Source organism: Phacochoerus africanus, chromosome 4 (genome assembly GCF_016906955.1).
Source record: "Phacochoerus africanus isolate WHEZ1 chromosome 4, ROS_Pafr_v1, whole genome shotgun sequence".
NCBI lineage: Eukaryota > Metazoa > Chordata > Mammalia > Artiodactyla > Suidae > Phacochoerus > Phacochoerus africanus.
In genome coordinates, this window is record NC_062547.1 from 7,144,968 (window position 1) to 7,160,195 (window position 15,228).

General features: G+C 53.5%; 1 protein-coding gene across 1 annotated transcript; it reads right to left on the minus strand.

The window, feature by feature from the left end:
• Nucleotides 1–276: 276 nt before the first annotated feature.
• ARL2 (ADP ribosylation factor like GTPase 2) lies at nucleotides 277–9,221 on the minus strand. Its single transcript, XM_047775336.1, has 5 exons — nucleotides 8,872–9,221; nucleotides 5,538–5,648; nucleotides 5,287–5,449; nucleotides 2,668–2,748; nucleotides 277–738 (listed from the first exon to the last, which is right to left on the minus strand). The coding sequence occupies exons 1-5, from the start codon at nucleotides 9,015–9,017 to the stop codon at nucleotides 604–606; spliced, it is 636 nt and encodes a 211-aa protein (XP_047631292.1). The 5' UTR covers nucleotides 9,018–9,221; the 3' UTR covers nucleotides 277–603.
• Nucleotides 9,222–15,228: the final 6,007 nt, after the last annotated feature.

The following is a 15,228-nucleotide window of genomic DNA, read 5'->3' on the forward strand; positions in this document are numbered from 1 at the left end:
GAAGGCCCCTTCGCAGCTCTGCTCTTCATTAGCTTGCTCTACTTGATGCCTGCTCCTCCTTCCGGCATCGGAGTCCGTCCCCCCCCCCCTCCCCCCCTCCCTGCTCCCCCCTCCCCCGTCTCCCAGCAGCCCTGTCCTGCACTTTTCTAACTCTCTGCAGTCCCTTTCATACAGCGAGTTCACCTCAGTCTGCAATTACCTTTTCTGTCCTCTGCTGGCCAATGAGCTCCAGGCAGTCTCTAGGGTTGTTGAATCAACAAATGACTCAGCCAGGAATGGGGGCGAGGAACACTTTATTCTCACAGCTGAGCAAATGACGAGGCCCACAGCCTCGACAGCAGCAGACGCATCCTCCTCCCAGCCCCAGCCCTCTCTTCTTGGTACAGTTGCTGCTGCCACAGGCCAAGTTAGGAGCCAGGGTGACAGCCAGGGCGGGAGCCGGCTGGCCCCGGAGCAGCAGTGGGCAGCAGTAGCAGCAGCAGGTTATGGAGTGGGGTAGGGGTGTTAGTGGGGCTGGCTGACTCCCATGCCCTTGTGGATGGTGCCTGGCGAGGGCCTGGTGGGGGCGCCTGGACCGTGAGGTGAGGGGGCATCTGGAGTGGCTCAGTCAGCCATGAAGATGCGGCTGGAGATGTCATCCAGGAGCCAGTCGATGCCAGGTAACAGGTTCTCCCCGGTGACGGCACTGCAGCCCTGGATGCACCAGTGGTGGCTGCGGATGGAGTCCAGCTCCAGGGCCTAGAAGGGAGGAAGGTGACAGAGGGCCCCGGTGTCCACAGGGCCCGACCCCCCTCAGCCCCTTTCCCCTCCTGGCCCAGGGGAAATCCACACCTCCCTCCAGGGCCTGCTGTGGGAGGCTTCCCCTGGCCCCTGGTGAAGATGTGTTACACACACCCCCGCACCCTGCTTCCGCTCCACCACCCAGAGTACCTGAGCTCTCTGTACACGACGGCCACACCAGCACGGCAACAAGGGCTCCCGATGTGGTGCTCTGGGCCCTACAGTATCCTCTCACCCATTCCCCCCCAAGGCCCCATGAGCCAGGGATTGTATTGGCCATTTTACTGAGGAGGAAACTTCAGAGAGGTTAAGCAGCCTCCTAAAGTCACACAGCTAGTAAGTGGCAGAACCCAGTTTCTAACCCCACTCTTTCTCGTTCTAGTCTTCCAGTCCACAATCAGAGTTAAGATGCACTCTGACAATGGGAGGTCCCAAGAAGGAACATGTGCTGCCAAAAACTAACCAGGAGAATTTGGGAGGGGCCGAGAGAAGGAAGGAGGTGACCAACCTCCCAGGATCCTTGGCGCTGGAATCCATCTTGGCTGAGGGATGCATGTGCCACCAGGAAAGGACCCCAGCTCAGACCAAATTATGGGTCAAACAAGATGACTGGCCAGAGACAACCCAGACACTAACCTCATTACCATAAAACCTGAGGCTTTGAGCCACATGGCAGAACAAATCCAATTCCCTTACCCTACTGTTCTCTGCCCAGGGAGCCTCTTCCCAATAAAGCTTTGCCAAAAAAAAAAAAAAAAAAAAAAAAAGAGTTCCCATCCTGGTTCAGTGGCAACGAATATGACTAGCATCCATGAGGACGCAGGTTCAATCTCTGGCCTCGCTCAGTGGGCTAAGGATCTAGTGTCACTATGAGCTGTGGTGTAGGTCGAAGGCTCGGCTCAGATCCTGAGTAGCTGTGGCTGTGGTGTAGACCAGCGGCTACAGCTCTGATTCGACCCCTAGCCTGGGAAAACTCCATATGCCACGGGTGCGGCCCTAAAAAGACAAAATATAAAAACAAAAAACAAATAGGAGTTCCCGTCGTGGCTCAGTGGTTAACAAATCCGACTAGGAGCCATGAGGTTGCGGGTTCGATCCCTGCCCTTGCTCAGTGGGTTAAGGATCTGGCATTGCCGTGAGCTGTGGTGTAGGTTGCAGAGGTGGCTTGGATCCTGTGTTGCTGTGGTTCTGGCATAGGCCAGCGGCTACAGCTCCAATTAGACCCCTAGCCTGGGAACCTCCATATGCCGCAGGTGTGGCCCTGGAAATGGCAAAAAAAAAAAGACAAAAATAAAAAACAAATAAAAGTGACTCAAAGACATTTAAAAAAAGTAGAGAGAGAGTTAAGATACGATCTGGAGTCACACAGGCCTGTGTTTAAATCCTGGCTTGTCTGCTTACCCTGTGACCCTGGGCCAGTTACCTCTCTAAGCCTGCCTCACGGTGTGTAGAATGATAGCAATAGTTCCTACCTCGTGAGGTTGCTGTGCAAACTAAATGAGTTAATCCATGCACAGCCTAGCACGTGGAAGCTACTGTTGCCCTGTGGAATAATCTATTTCCAGGTCTGCCTGCCCCTGGGCTGTGGGCTCAACTCTCTTACTAATCACTGACTCTCCAATACCCTGAGTAGGTCCTGCCACACGGCACGGCTGATACATGCTTATTTATTTATTTACTTATTTACTTATTGGCTGCACCTGTGGCATGTGGAAGTTCCCAGGACAGGGATCGAACCCACCCTCACCATACCCATAACCAGAGTCACATCAGTGACAACGCTTGATCCTTAACCTGCTGAGCTGCCAGGGAACTCCCAGCAAATGCTTCTTAAATAAATTAACAAGGAAGAGCATGCCCCTTCCTTCCTCCAAGGCCTGCACTCACCTCGCGAATTGCCTTAGAGGACAGTGCTCCGGGCAGGTCCTGCTTGTTGGCAAAGATGAGGAGGGTGGCACCAGCCAGGCGCTGGGGAAAGAGAAATAGAGGGGGGGGTGTGGGGGGGGGGGCTTCAGAGGGCAGCCTGGCCCCTCCACTGTTCACCCAGGGCAAGGTCCCATAGCGGTGGGAAAGACACAGGCGGGGTGCGGGTGGGGGAGATGGCCTTTGTGTCCAGCCATTCACGGGGTGGAGGGAGCCCCAGGCTGGGCTAGGCCCTTGGTTCCAGCCCAGTCACCACCCAGTGGGCACTGCTCTCCTCCGAGCCTCAGACCCTCTTCTGTGAACAGGGAGGGGGTGAAGGACAGACGCTCCAGAGCCCTCCAGGTCTAGCCTGCTCCGCTCCGATGACCTGAGGCGCACAAAGAATGCGACTGTCCCAGGGGCTCTGGGGTCTGTTGGAAATGACCTTTCCCTCTTCCAAGTTCACACAGCTCTCTAAACGGTCCCATTACCCTGACAAGCCTCACTCTCTGCCTGTGATTCCAGTTATTTCCATATGTGTTTGGACTGGGAGTCCCTCCACGTGGGTGGTGGATATAGCCTTAAAAAGGGCCTCGAGGAATTGCCATTGTGGCTCAGTGGGTTAAGAACCCGACTAGGATCCATGAGGATGTGCATTCGATCCCTGGCCTCCCGCAGTGGGTGAAGGATCTGGGGTTGCTGCAAGCTGTGGCATCGGTCGAGAAGGCGGCTTGGATCCTCTGTGGCGTAGGCTGGCAACTGCAACTCTGATTCGACCCCTAGCCTAGGAACTTCCATATGCTGCAGGTGTAGCCAGAAGAAAAAAAAAAAAAGAAAAGAAAAGGAAAGAAAAAGGGCCTCAGGGTCCTTGAGCATTGGACAGCCAGGATCTCACTGGACCTGCTCAACACCCGTTTAGGCCTGGGGTCCCTGCATGACTACTGACAGCTCTCTCATGTACTCTTAAAAGTGTCCTGGTTTTTAACTAAATGCAGTGTAGGAAACTGGATCAAACCTGAAACAGAGAAAGGACATTAGTGGGAAAACTGGTGAAATCCTAATAAAACCTAGAATTCAGTTAATAGTAACTTACCAATGTTAATTTCTTAGATTTTGTTTGTTGTTGCTTTTTTTTTTTTTTTTTTGGTCTTTTTAGGGCCGTACCCGTGGCATATGGAGGTTCCCAGGCTAGGGGATCTAACTGGAGCTGTAGCCGCCTGCCTACACCACATCCACAGCAACGCCAGATCCGAGCTGCGTCTGTGACCTACACCACAGCTCACGGCAACGCCAGAGCCTAAACCCACTGAGTGAGGCCAGGGATCAAACCTGCAACCTCACGGTTCCTAGTCAGATTTTCGTTTCCGTTGCACCACGACAGGAACGCCTAATTTCTTAGTTTTGACAAAGGCATGGCGGTCACGGAAGATGTTAAATTCCATGGTAAATGAAGGGGAGCTGACTGAAGAATATATGGGGTGTCTCTTCACTATCTTTACAACTTTTCTGTATATCTAAAATCTTATTTAAAGAAGAGCATTTTGGGGAGTTCCCATTGTGGCTCAGTGGTTAACGAACCCAACTTGTATCCATGAGGACATGGGTTTGATCCCTGGCCTTGTTCAGTGGATTAAGGATTCAGCGTTGCCACAAGCTGTGGTGTAGGTTGAAGACTCAGCTCAGATCTGGCGTGGCTGAGGCTGTGGTGTAGGCCAGCAGCTGCCGCTCTGATGCAACCTCTAGCAGAACTTCCATATGCCTCAGGTGCAGCCCTAAAAAGAAAAAGAAAGAGAAAGAAATAAAGCCCCTAAATTATTGTCTTTTTTTTGTTTGTTTTGTCTTTTTGCCATTTCTTGGGCCACTCCCGCGGCATATGGAAGTTCCCAGGCTAGGGGTCGAATCGGAGCTATAGCCGCCAGCCTACGCCAGAGCCACAGCAACGCAGGATCTGAGCCTCGTCTGCGACCTACACCACAGCTCATGGCAACGTCGAATCCTTAACCCACTGAGCGAGGCCAGGGATCGAACCGGCAACCTCATGGTTGCTAGTCAGATTCGTTAACCACTGCGCCACAACAGGAACTCCGAAAGCCCCTAAATGATTTAAAAAAAATAAAGAACATGTGGCCCAGTCAGTAGATTTTAAGATCACCATCATTATAATGCCTGTCTTAGACAGGAGGCAGTGGAGGTTCAGAGACGTGCCCACCTTGAGGTCACACAGCAGAGTCCGACTCCTGAGCCAGGCTCCACTGCCTCCCCAAGCTTAACACACTGGCCTCAAGTCATCCTCCCTAAAGCCCAATTCAAGGCATAGAAACTGCAGCTCAGGGTGTTGAAGCAGTGACACTGCAGGATGTGATCCTGTGTCTCAGTCCCCAGCGTGTCCCGCCCATGCCCAGTGGGCCTCCGTGGACCACGTGTACAGCTTGTCTCTGCCTCCCCAAGGGTGCTGGACACATGGTGAGGCCTCAGAGAAGGAAGAGATCCCACCCTGGGTGTCGCTCTGGGTCTACGGACCCCACAGGGAATCTGCCCAAAGTACTGGGCCCCAGTCACTGGGGGAAGCCCGGCTCCCCGGGCTCGGCCAGGCGTCCTGCCCACCTCCTCCACCAGCAGGCTCTGGAGCTCCCGCTGACAGTCCTGCATGCGCTGGCGGTCGGCGCTGTCCACCACCCAGATGAGGCCGTCCGTGCTCTCAAAGTAGTTCCGCCAGTAGGACCGCAGGGACTTCTGGCCGCCCACATCCCAGATGTTCAGCTTGAATCTGGACAGGGAGCGGGTGGCTGGAGGGTCAGCCTGGCCCCTCGCCCGCCCGCCTGCCCGCCCTGCCCGCCTGCAGGGGCCCCGCTCACCCTCGGTGCTCCAGGGTCTTGATGTTAAAGCCCAGCGTCGGGGAGATGGTGTCAATGTCTTCCCCGTTGAACTTCTTGAGGATGGTTGTTTTGCCAGCATTGTCCAGGCCGCTGGGGCGCAGCAGGTTAAGGAGAAGTCCCCGGGCTCTGCAGGGTGGTGACATCATCGCAGTGCCCTCTTGGGGGACAAATCATTTCCCACCACATGTCAAAATCAGCGGAGGACCTGCCAGCGCCGCATGATACACGTGAAAAGTATCAAGAAATATGTTCTCATCATCTCCTGACCAGAGGCTCCTGAACTCATCCCACGATGCTTGTTCTGCAAACCTACTCGGTGCCAGAACACCTCTGGTGCTGGTGCGGGGGCGGGGGGAGGGCAGAGTCACAGTCCCCACCCTGTCCAGTCTACACTCCAGTGCAAGACACTGGGCAGAGTGCAAGCGAGACACAAGGCACTGCCGGCCCCAGTGAGAGGCTTTCGGAGAGGCCACCGAGGAGCTTCCTTTAGCTCAACACCAGGGCAGGCCTCTCTCACCATCTTGAGCTGAAGCCCAAACTCCAAGGGAGCAGCTGTTGGAAGGACTCAGGGAGGAGCATTCTAGGGAGAGGGAATAGCAAAAGCATGGATCTGGAGGCAGCCACCCTCCCCTTCCTGTTTCTGGAATATTCCAAACCCTTGGGTGCTGGGTGTACAAACAAATGGGTAAGTTCACCAGCTGGAGAAAACCCCTCTCCTCTTTCCTTCTACCATTTAAGGGGCCCTGCAGCTGGGAGGGGCGGTGAGAGAACCTCTCCTGAGACCCAGCCTGGGTCCCTGATCCTTGGCAGCTGATTGTCCCCCCACGCCAACCAGCTTCCATTGTCCCTTCTCTGCAGGCTCATTCCCCTCAGCTGACAAGCTGGTGTCTCTCCCACTTAGAAGAAGTGAAAAACAGCCTCTCTTGACCCCTCCTTTCTTACTTTTTCCTTTATTTCCTTCCCCATTTGGGGGGCGGGGGGCAGGGCTGCACCTGCAACATGCAGAAGTTCCTGAGCCAGGGATGGAACCCAAGCTACAGCAGTGACAACGCCAAGTTCTTAACCGCTGGGCTACCAGGGAACTCCTATGTCGTGCCCTTTATAGCAGATCTCCTAAAGCTGCTGTCCATACTCCCCACTCCAATTTCAGTCCTCATGCTCTTTCTTGAACCCGTGAGATTTCTGTTCCCACTGCTTCCCTGAAACTGCTCTGAGAGGCCCTATCGTTCTTCACTAGCTGGGCCGTCCTCAGCCCTCTTCCTCCTGCTCCAGCAGCAGCGCTGACGGAGTGGCCAGTTCCTTCCTCCCCTCGCCTGGTTCTCCCATCTCCCCGGTCATTCCTCCTCCTTCCCCTCCTCCTCGCCCTGACCTCCTGCTCTGCGCAGGCCTAGGCCCCCTTCTCTGTCCACACTCCCTGCCTCGGCGATCTCATCCAGGATCAGGCTTCAAATACCATCTTTACACTGAGGACTCCCAAGCTCATACATCCCACCCAGCTGCTCCCCTGGATATGGGTCCCTATGTCCAGCTGCCTCGCTGCCATCTCTAGGATGTCCCAGAGGCTTCTCACACGGCCAAAACTCAGCTCTCACCTTCCCCTGAATATGTTCCCCAGCCCCTCCAACATCTCAGCAGGCAGCCCCTCATTCTGCTGATGGGGCAGGAAACCCAGGAGTCACACTTGACTCTTCTCACACTCATGTCCAATCTAGCAGCAGTTCCTGCTGGCCCGACTCTCAGCATGCCCCCCCAACTTCTGTCACCTCACCACTTCCCAGCTACCATCCTATCTTACCTGTGTTACGGCAGGGGCCTAACTAGTCTTACATCTCACTTCCTCTCTGCACTTTTTTTTTTTTTTGGTCTTTTTTAGGGCTGCATCTGTGGCACATGGACATTGCCAGGCTAAGGGTCAAAGTGAAGCTACAGCTGCCGGCCTACACCACAGCCACAGCAACACAGCATCTGAGCCGCGTCTGCGACCTACACCACAGCTCATGCAACGCTGGATCCTTAACTCACTGAGCGAGGTCAGGGATGGAATCTGAGTCCTCATGGATACTAGTCGGGTTCCTTACCACTGTGCCACCACAGGAACTCCCTCTCTGCACTTCTTTTAAAGGAAAAGTCCAGAACCAAAAGGCCCCAGGTGAGGTGCCTCTTCCATTGGACCTGACCTTCCAGGGCTCATTCTTTTCAGCCACACCGCTGAACACCCCTGCTGAGTTCCTCCCTGGAGACCGTTCCACGTGCTGTTCCCTTTCCTTAAACAATTTCCCCAGACATCTACGTGGTGCATCCCTCACCGCCCTGCCTTTCCTCAACTAGCACCTTCTTAGTATGGCCCTCTTTGACTACCTTATTTAAACTGCCTTAATCGCCACACATTATATATTTTACCTATTTTGTTAGCTAACATCTTTCTCCCCTCAGCCTTACACAGAGCATCCTTAAAGATACGGGTATTTTGTTTGTTTTGCTGTTTTATCCCAGCCCCCAGAACAGTGCCTGGTCCACAGCAGGCGCTCAAAAAACGTCTACTGGATGAGTGAATTCCCTGTGCCTTTCTCAGAGTTCGTCAAAACAGACGTGACGTGAAGATTCAAGTTATTTGCGCACATAAATGTCTTCTCTCCCCTGCTAAGGGGAGCTTGGGGGTCCAGATCTTGGACCACAGCGTCTCCGGAGATAGGGGGCTGGCAAAGAGGAGTGATGCCTGCCAGTGGGACTCAGAAGGTCAGCAGGGCTCTCGGGCCTACAAGCTGTCCGATGTGGTGACACCGGCCGGGAGGCAACCAAGCGCTGGACCCACCGGCAAAATTACCCGCAGAGTCCATATCCACCTGCCACCTGCGCCCAGTGCTGAGGGCGGGGCCCACACGCCCCCGGGATTCCGACCTTGAGGGCGCGGCCGGGGCCTGGCACCCTTTGACAGGGGGAGGAGGCGGTCAGGACCGGGGAGAACGGCGACCCAACGCACGGGCCAGACCGACGGGTGGTAGCGTTCGAGTCACCTCCGGGCCTCACCTCCCCCTACACTGGGACATCAGGCCCGGCCGCTGCGCCTTTACTCCCATACCTTTGGCCTTGGGAAGAAGTCCCCCCCCCCGCCCTGAGCCGGTGGTACGGCCTCCTCCCGGCCCCCTGCCAAAAGCGATGGTAGGGCCCACGTGCGTGACGCAGAATGGGCAGTTGGTACGGGCCAGCCGGCCGCACATCCCGCGCCCGGCAGGGGGCGCCTGAAACCGCCCGCCCGGTGGGAGCCCCCCCCCCCCCACCGCTACCCTCGCGGCTCCGGCGCCGGGGAGGATACAGCATTAGCAGTCGCAGCTCTCGCTCTTTCTGCTTCATCTTCTTCAGAATGGTCAGAAGCCCCATGTCCCAGTAGCCCCCTCCCAGCCGCTGTTTCTTCCTAGTCCCGGGACCTCTTTCCCTGCTCCTATTGGCTATCAAGCCCATCGACAGCACAGCCTATTGGCTGGCTTCTTGCTTGGTCCCGCCCTCGCCCCACGTGACCGCGAAGCCGCCCGGCGGCGCTGCGTAGAATGGTCCCTCTAGCGGTACTGGGGGGCTTCTGCGCGGCCACCTGCGTTAACCCTTCGCATCCCGAGCGACTGGGTGACGAGAGCACCGCCATTCTTTTCCTTCCAGGACCCAAAGCCCAAAGATAATGGTAGAGAACGGAAACCTCAAGTTCCTCGGTTGTGTTTTGGCTGCATAGGGAGTTGGAGTTCCGACTCCTGAGAGCCCAAAGGATGTTGACATCACCCTGGGGCCGATATAAGGCGCTGTTTCCCGGAGACGTGGTCCAGATCCTGCTTATCTTGGGCCGGGGCATCATCCTAAACCTGCCACTTACAAGGCTTACCCCCTTTCCTTGGCTTCTGAAGTCATGGAGGGTACTCTGGGAATTCTCCATCCAGGGTGGAACTTCCCCTTAGGTGCCATTTGGAAATGTGTGGGGGCATCATTGGATTTGTCCCCGTTACAAGATAACATACCTGTCATTTAGAGGGCAGGGGACAGATATCCACAAAGGATTGTCCCACCCAAGATGCTCGTGCTCATTGTTTCTCTATTGAGAAGCACAGTTTTTCATTTTGCCTATGAGAAAGCTGAGGCTCATGTGGTGCTTAGCACAGTGCCTGACTTATACTAAGTGCTCAGTAAATATTTGTTGTTGGATATTTTTGTTGTTGACTTTGTGCAAGAGCTTGGTTCTTTACCTTAGTGCTCAGGTCCAGAAATTGTGAGGAAGTGGAGGCCAGGGACAAGGCAGATTGTAAACTCAGAAGGTTGAGCCCTGTTGTCTTATTCTGAGCCCTTCTCCCAGGCCACTACAGGACAAATGTGAGTAGGCAGCAGAGTAGGCTCTGTCTGATGCTTGGGAAAGGTCATGCACCAGCTGAAGATAATGGCTAACTTCTGTGTAATTTTATAAAGCATTCACTTTTTTTTTTTTTTTTAGCGTCGCACCTGAGGCATATGGACATTCCCAGGCTAGGGGTCGAATCAGAGCTACAGCTGCTGGCCTATGCCACAGCCACAGCCATGCCAGGTCCAAGCCACATCTGTGACTTACACCGCAGCTCATGGCAATGTTGGATCCTTAACCCACTAGTTGGATTTGTTACCGCTGAGCCACAACAGGAACTCCAGGAATTCGTGCTCTTGAGGAAATAAAATCTTTGGCAGAATACCTTTGGAAGAAAACTAGGAGAGAATATCTCTAGAGCTGTGGTTATATATAGCTGAATATATGCATATATTCACGAGAAAGAATCATGTGATTTAAATACTCAAATCCTGATAGTTGTGAAGCTGGCTTTAAAGCAAGAGTTTCTTGGGGCTAAGTAAGTGGATGGTAACTTGAAGACAGAGTTCTAGATGCCTTTTATTTATTTATTTATTTTGTCCTTTTGTCTTTTCTAGGTCTGCTCCTGCGGCATATGGAGGTTCCCAGGCTCGGGGTCTAATCAGAGCTGTAGCTGCCAGCCTGTGCCAGAGCCACAGCAACACGGGATCCAAGCCGCATCTGCAAACTACACCACAGCTCATGGCAATGCCGGATCCTTAACCCACTGAGCAAGGCCAGGGATCGAACCTGAAACCTCATGGTTCCTAGTTGGATTCATTAACCACTGTGCCACCACGACAGGAACTTCCTCTAGATGCCCTTTAAAAGGGTGTGTTTACTCAATGTCTGAGGAGGAAAATTTGGCATTTTGAGAGGTATAAAGTTTTTGTTTTTGTTTTTATTTTGGCCATACCCACAGCATGTGGAAGTTCCTGGGCCAAGCATCAGACCCTCGCTGCGGTTACAGCATGTGCCATAGCTGTGGCAACACCAGATCCTTAACCCACTGTACCACAAGGGAACATCTAAGGTATAACTTTTTTGATCCTAATGGTCCACTTCCTGTGTCACCTTTATAATCATAAAGGAAACTATTGGTCATTCTTGAACAATGAACACCACCACCAACAAAAGCCAGAGGAAAAAAACCCTGCTTAGGGAGTTCCTGTCATGGCACAACAGAAACATATCTGACTAGGAACCATGAGGTTGCGGGTTCCATCCCTGGCCTCGCTCAGTGGGTTCAGGATCTGGTGTTGCCGTGAACTGTGGTGTAGGTGGCAGACTCAGCTTGGATCTGGCATTGCTGTGGTTGCGGTGCAGGCTGGCAGCTGTAGCTCTGATTGGACCCCTAGCCTGGGCACCTCCATATGCCAAGGGTGCGGCCCTAAAAAGGAAAAAAAAAAAAGCAAACAAACCTTGCTTAAGTGTAATTTGATCAGGAGACAGGTTGCAGGGTGGAGGGATGGGCTAGGGGTTTGCTATAAAATTGGGTCGTGATGATCATTGTTCAACTGTAAATGTAATGAAATTCATTGAGTAATTAAAAAAAGTGTAATTATCGCTCCTTAAGCATTAGCAAGAAATAGATCTAAGTATTTTATTTATATATTTGTATATATAAATATTTTTAAGCTCACTCTAGATGAATTTCCTATTTGATTCTTTTTTTTTTTTGTCTTTTTGCCATTTCTTGGGCCGCTCCCACGGCATATGGAGGTTCCCAGGCTAGGGGTCGAATCGGAGCTGAAGCCGCTGGCCTACACCAGGGCCACAGCAACGCTGGATCCGAGCCGCATCAGCTCACGGCAACGCCGGATCATTAACCCACTGAGCAAGGGCAGGAATTGAACCCGAAACCTCATGGTTCCTAGTCGGATTTGTTAACCACTGCGCCACGACAGGAACTCCGCTATTTGATTCTTTTAATGTTCTTATGAAGTTATTTAAAATCAGTTTGGATAATTTTTTTGCCACATCCATGGCATGCAGAAGTTCCCGAGCCAGGGATCAAACCCACACCACAGCAGTGAACCGAGCCACATCCTTAACCCACTGAGCTGCATGGAAAACTCAGGACAGTTTTAAGAGGGATCCTGTTTCTCTCTGATGAGATTCATCTGTGATGCAAGTTTTATTTTGGGAACCACAGCAGATGACAGAGGCACCAACCAGCACTTGGTGGCAGCATACCCAAGTGTAGCTTTTGTCCTTCTCATTAGGAAACAAAGAACTGGAAGTCTGAAGGTACAGCCTAATAATCACTGAACTGGCAGCTGTCTGTAAGACCACAGTGCCACCCAGGCCTGCTCCAGTACCCCCACCCCTATCTCCCTACAGGCCTCAAGTGGCTAAGGGCAGCCCTGTCCCCAGGGCATGTGTGCAGCGTGCAGGCCACAGCTGAAGGCCTCAAATGGCAAGGCAGTGTTTGAGCATCATCACTGCAGGTCCTGGCCCAGCTGCCTCTTGTGGGAGGCAGAGGGGGAATCCTCTCTGGCTTCCAGATGCCTAAATGAGCTGTTACACCCCTGGCATCTCCTCCCCAGGGCATACGACATCCTCAGGCCTTTCCAGAACCTTAAGAGTATTAAGGACTTGAAAACATGAGCTCTTCCAACAACTCGTCCATCTCCACCTGACCGGTGCCCATGGCATCCTCCAGAGCTGGGCTCTCCCGGATGCCTCTTGTCTCTTTGTTGCCACAGGCCTGGCCTGGTGAATGGGGCTGGGGGAGGGGAGTAGTTGCTGTGTCTTCACTCCGCAACCTGAGAGGCAGGTAGGCTCTTATCTCCCCTGGACAGATGAGCCAGGGGCCCCGCTCACCCAGCTTTCTGCAGCAGCCTCCCGACCGGTTCCCTGTTCCTCCTCCCCAAGGCAGAGGGACCTTTTTCACCTGTGCCCAGATCATGCCTGTCCTCTGCCCGAAACCCCCCACTGTCTGCTGGATGCTCCCTGGTTTTCGGTGGCCAGACCCACAAGTTTTCGGTGGCCAACCAGGCCTTGCACCAGTGGCCCCCATGGCTCTGTGCCCCCATCACCTGTCCCTACCCCACTTACCAATCCTCCAACTGGCCAGTGCATTAGGGGCCAGTGCCCTTACCCATACCTCCCTGTCACCTCCCTCTTTTCAATTTTTTGCTCAAACGTCCAGGGTCTCAAAAAGTTTTTTTTGTTCAGGTGTCACAATGAAGCCCAGCCTGACTGCCCTATTTAAGTTTGAAATTGCTCATTCTCCCAGTCCTTTATTTTGCTCTGTATTCCTCCATGACACTTAAGGCCTTCTACCAGTCTATGTAATTCCCTTAATTTATCACATTTATTCTCCTCCACCCCCTCCATCCACAAGGGCAGGGATTTGGATTTTTTTGTCTTTTTAGGGCCACACCTGCAGCATATGGAAGTTCCTAAGCTAGGGGTCGAATCATAGCTGCAGCTGCCAGTCTACGCTATAGCCATAGCAGTGCCAGATCTGAGCCTCGTCTATGACCTACACCAGAGCTCATGGCAATATGGGATCCTTAACCCACTGAGTGAAGCCAGGGATAGAACCCACGTCCTCATGGATGCTAGTTGGGTTCGTTACTGCTGAGCCACAATGGGAATTCTGATTTTTTTTTTTTAAAGCAGATCTTGCAGCCCCTAGAATAGGGCCTGCTGCATCATAGATGCTCAGTAAATACAACAATATAAAAGTGCTCCCCTTGTGGCTTAGCAGGTTAAGAACCCGGCTAGTATCCATGAGGATTCGGATGTTGTCTCTGTGAGGATGCAGGTTCAATCCTTGGCCTCAATCCTGGTGATCAGTGGGGTGACATGTCACAGCCAGATCACCCTCACATCCAATCCCTGGCCCCGCTCAGTGGGTTAAGGACCCAGCATTGCCACAAGCTGCGGTGTAGATTGCAGATGTGGCTTGGATCTGGTGTTGCCGTGGCTATGGCCTAGGCCTCAGCTGCAGCTCTGATTTGACCCTTAGCCTGAGAACTTCCATGTGCCACAGGTGCAGCTGCGGAAAAAAAAAAAAAAGGAATATATATATATATATAAATATATTAAAAAATATATATATTTTGCTTTTTAGGGCCACACCTGCGACCTACACCACAGCTCACGGCAACGCCGGATCGTTAACCCACTGAGCAAGGGCAGGGACCGAACCCGCAACCTCATGGTTCCTAGTCAGATTCGTTAACCACTGCGCCACAACGGGAACTCCCTAAAAATATTTTTTAAATATTAAAGTAAATAAATTAATTAAAAAAGAACAGTGCCTGCCACGTGGTAGATGCTCCGTAACTATGTCAATAAAAGGAAAAGGAACGGGGCAGAGGGTTCATGACCAGCTTACTAGCTGCTCAGCTGGCCAGAAGGCAGAGCCTCATCAGCCTTGTCCCTGACCGGGCTTCTTGGCCCCCAGACCTAGGCAGGTCTGGCCCTACCCCCTCCTCTGAGATGCCAGAGAGGTCAACGCTCAGACAGGGCCCAAACCCAGGAGGGCATCTCCTAGGCACCCCCCTGCAGGAGTGGGAGCCGAGGCTGGAGTGGAAGTCAGGGAAGTGCCCACTGGTCCACCCTCCGTTCAGTGCTCAGCTCCTTGTTCACTAGAATATTCTTTCAGATGGCACTGCCCCTCCCAGCCCCTCCCAGGCTTGGCGGTTTCCCCCACCCCCTCACCATCACCCCTACCCCCTACCTGCCCCCCCACACCCCCACAGGAGGCCTCAGGCTGGTCCCAACCTTCCGCCCCAGCAGGGGCCCCTCAGAGGTCAGTTGTCACATTCCTTCGTTTTATGTATGAGGAAACTGAGCCCCAGAGAGGGCAACAGGCTGCCTGAGGCCTTGCACCTGGTAGCACACGAGATGCAGGGGACCTCCATCTCCTGGGATGACTTCGTAGCCTTCTTGTGGGGGTGGGAGTTGGGGGTGGTCCCTCCGCACTTCAGGAACCCTGGGCCAGGACCCATGGAAGGCTGCATCTTTGCCGATGCTTCACTGTAGGTCAGCAGTCCTTCCTCTGCTGACCCACAGCAGGTTTCTGCCACAGGTGTGAGTGCTCCCCATTGTTCTGAGGGTGCCATGTGTCCCCGTTCGTTCCACTCCAGAGCTGGGATGGGAGCTGGATCCGGGAGGAGTAAGATAGGAAGGGTGCACCTCGGCTGCAGTGGAACCCCGTCTGCCCGGCTCTGCTGCCTCCTTGCCCTTGGCCAAGTCCCCTCCTCTCGCCGAGCCTCAGTTTCCTCAGCTGTAAAACAAGGATGCTGGACGGCAATCTCTAGACTCCTCTGACCACGACCGATTGCCCACCTGCCTCGC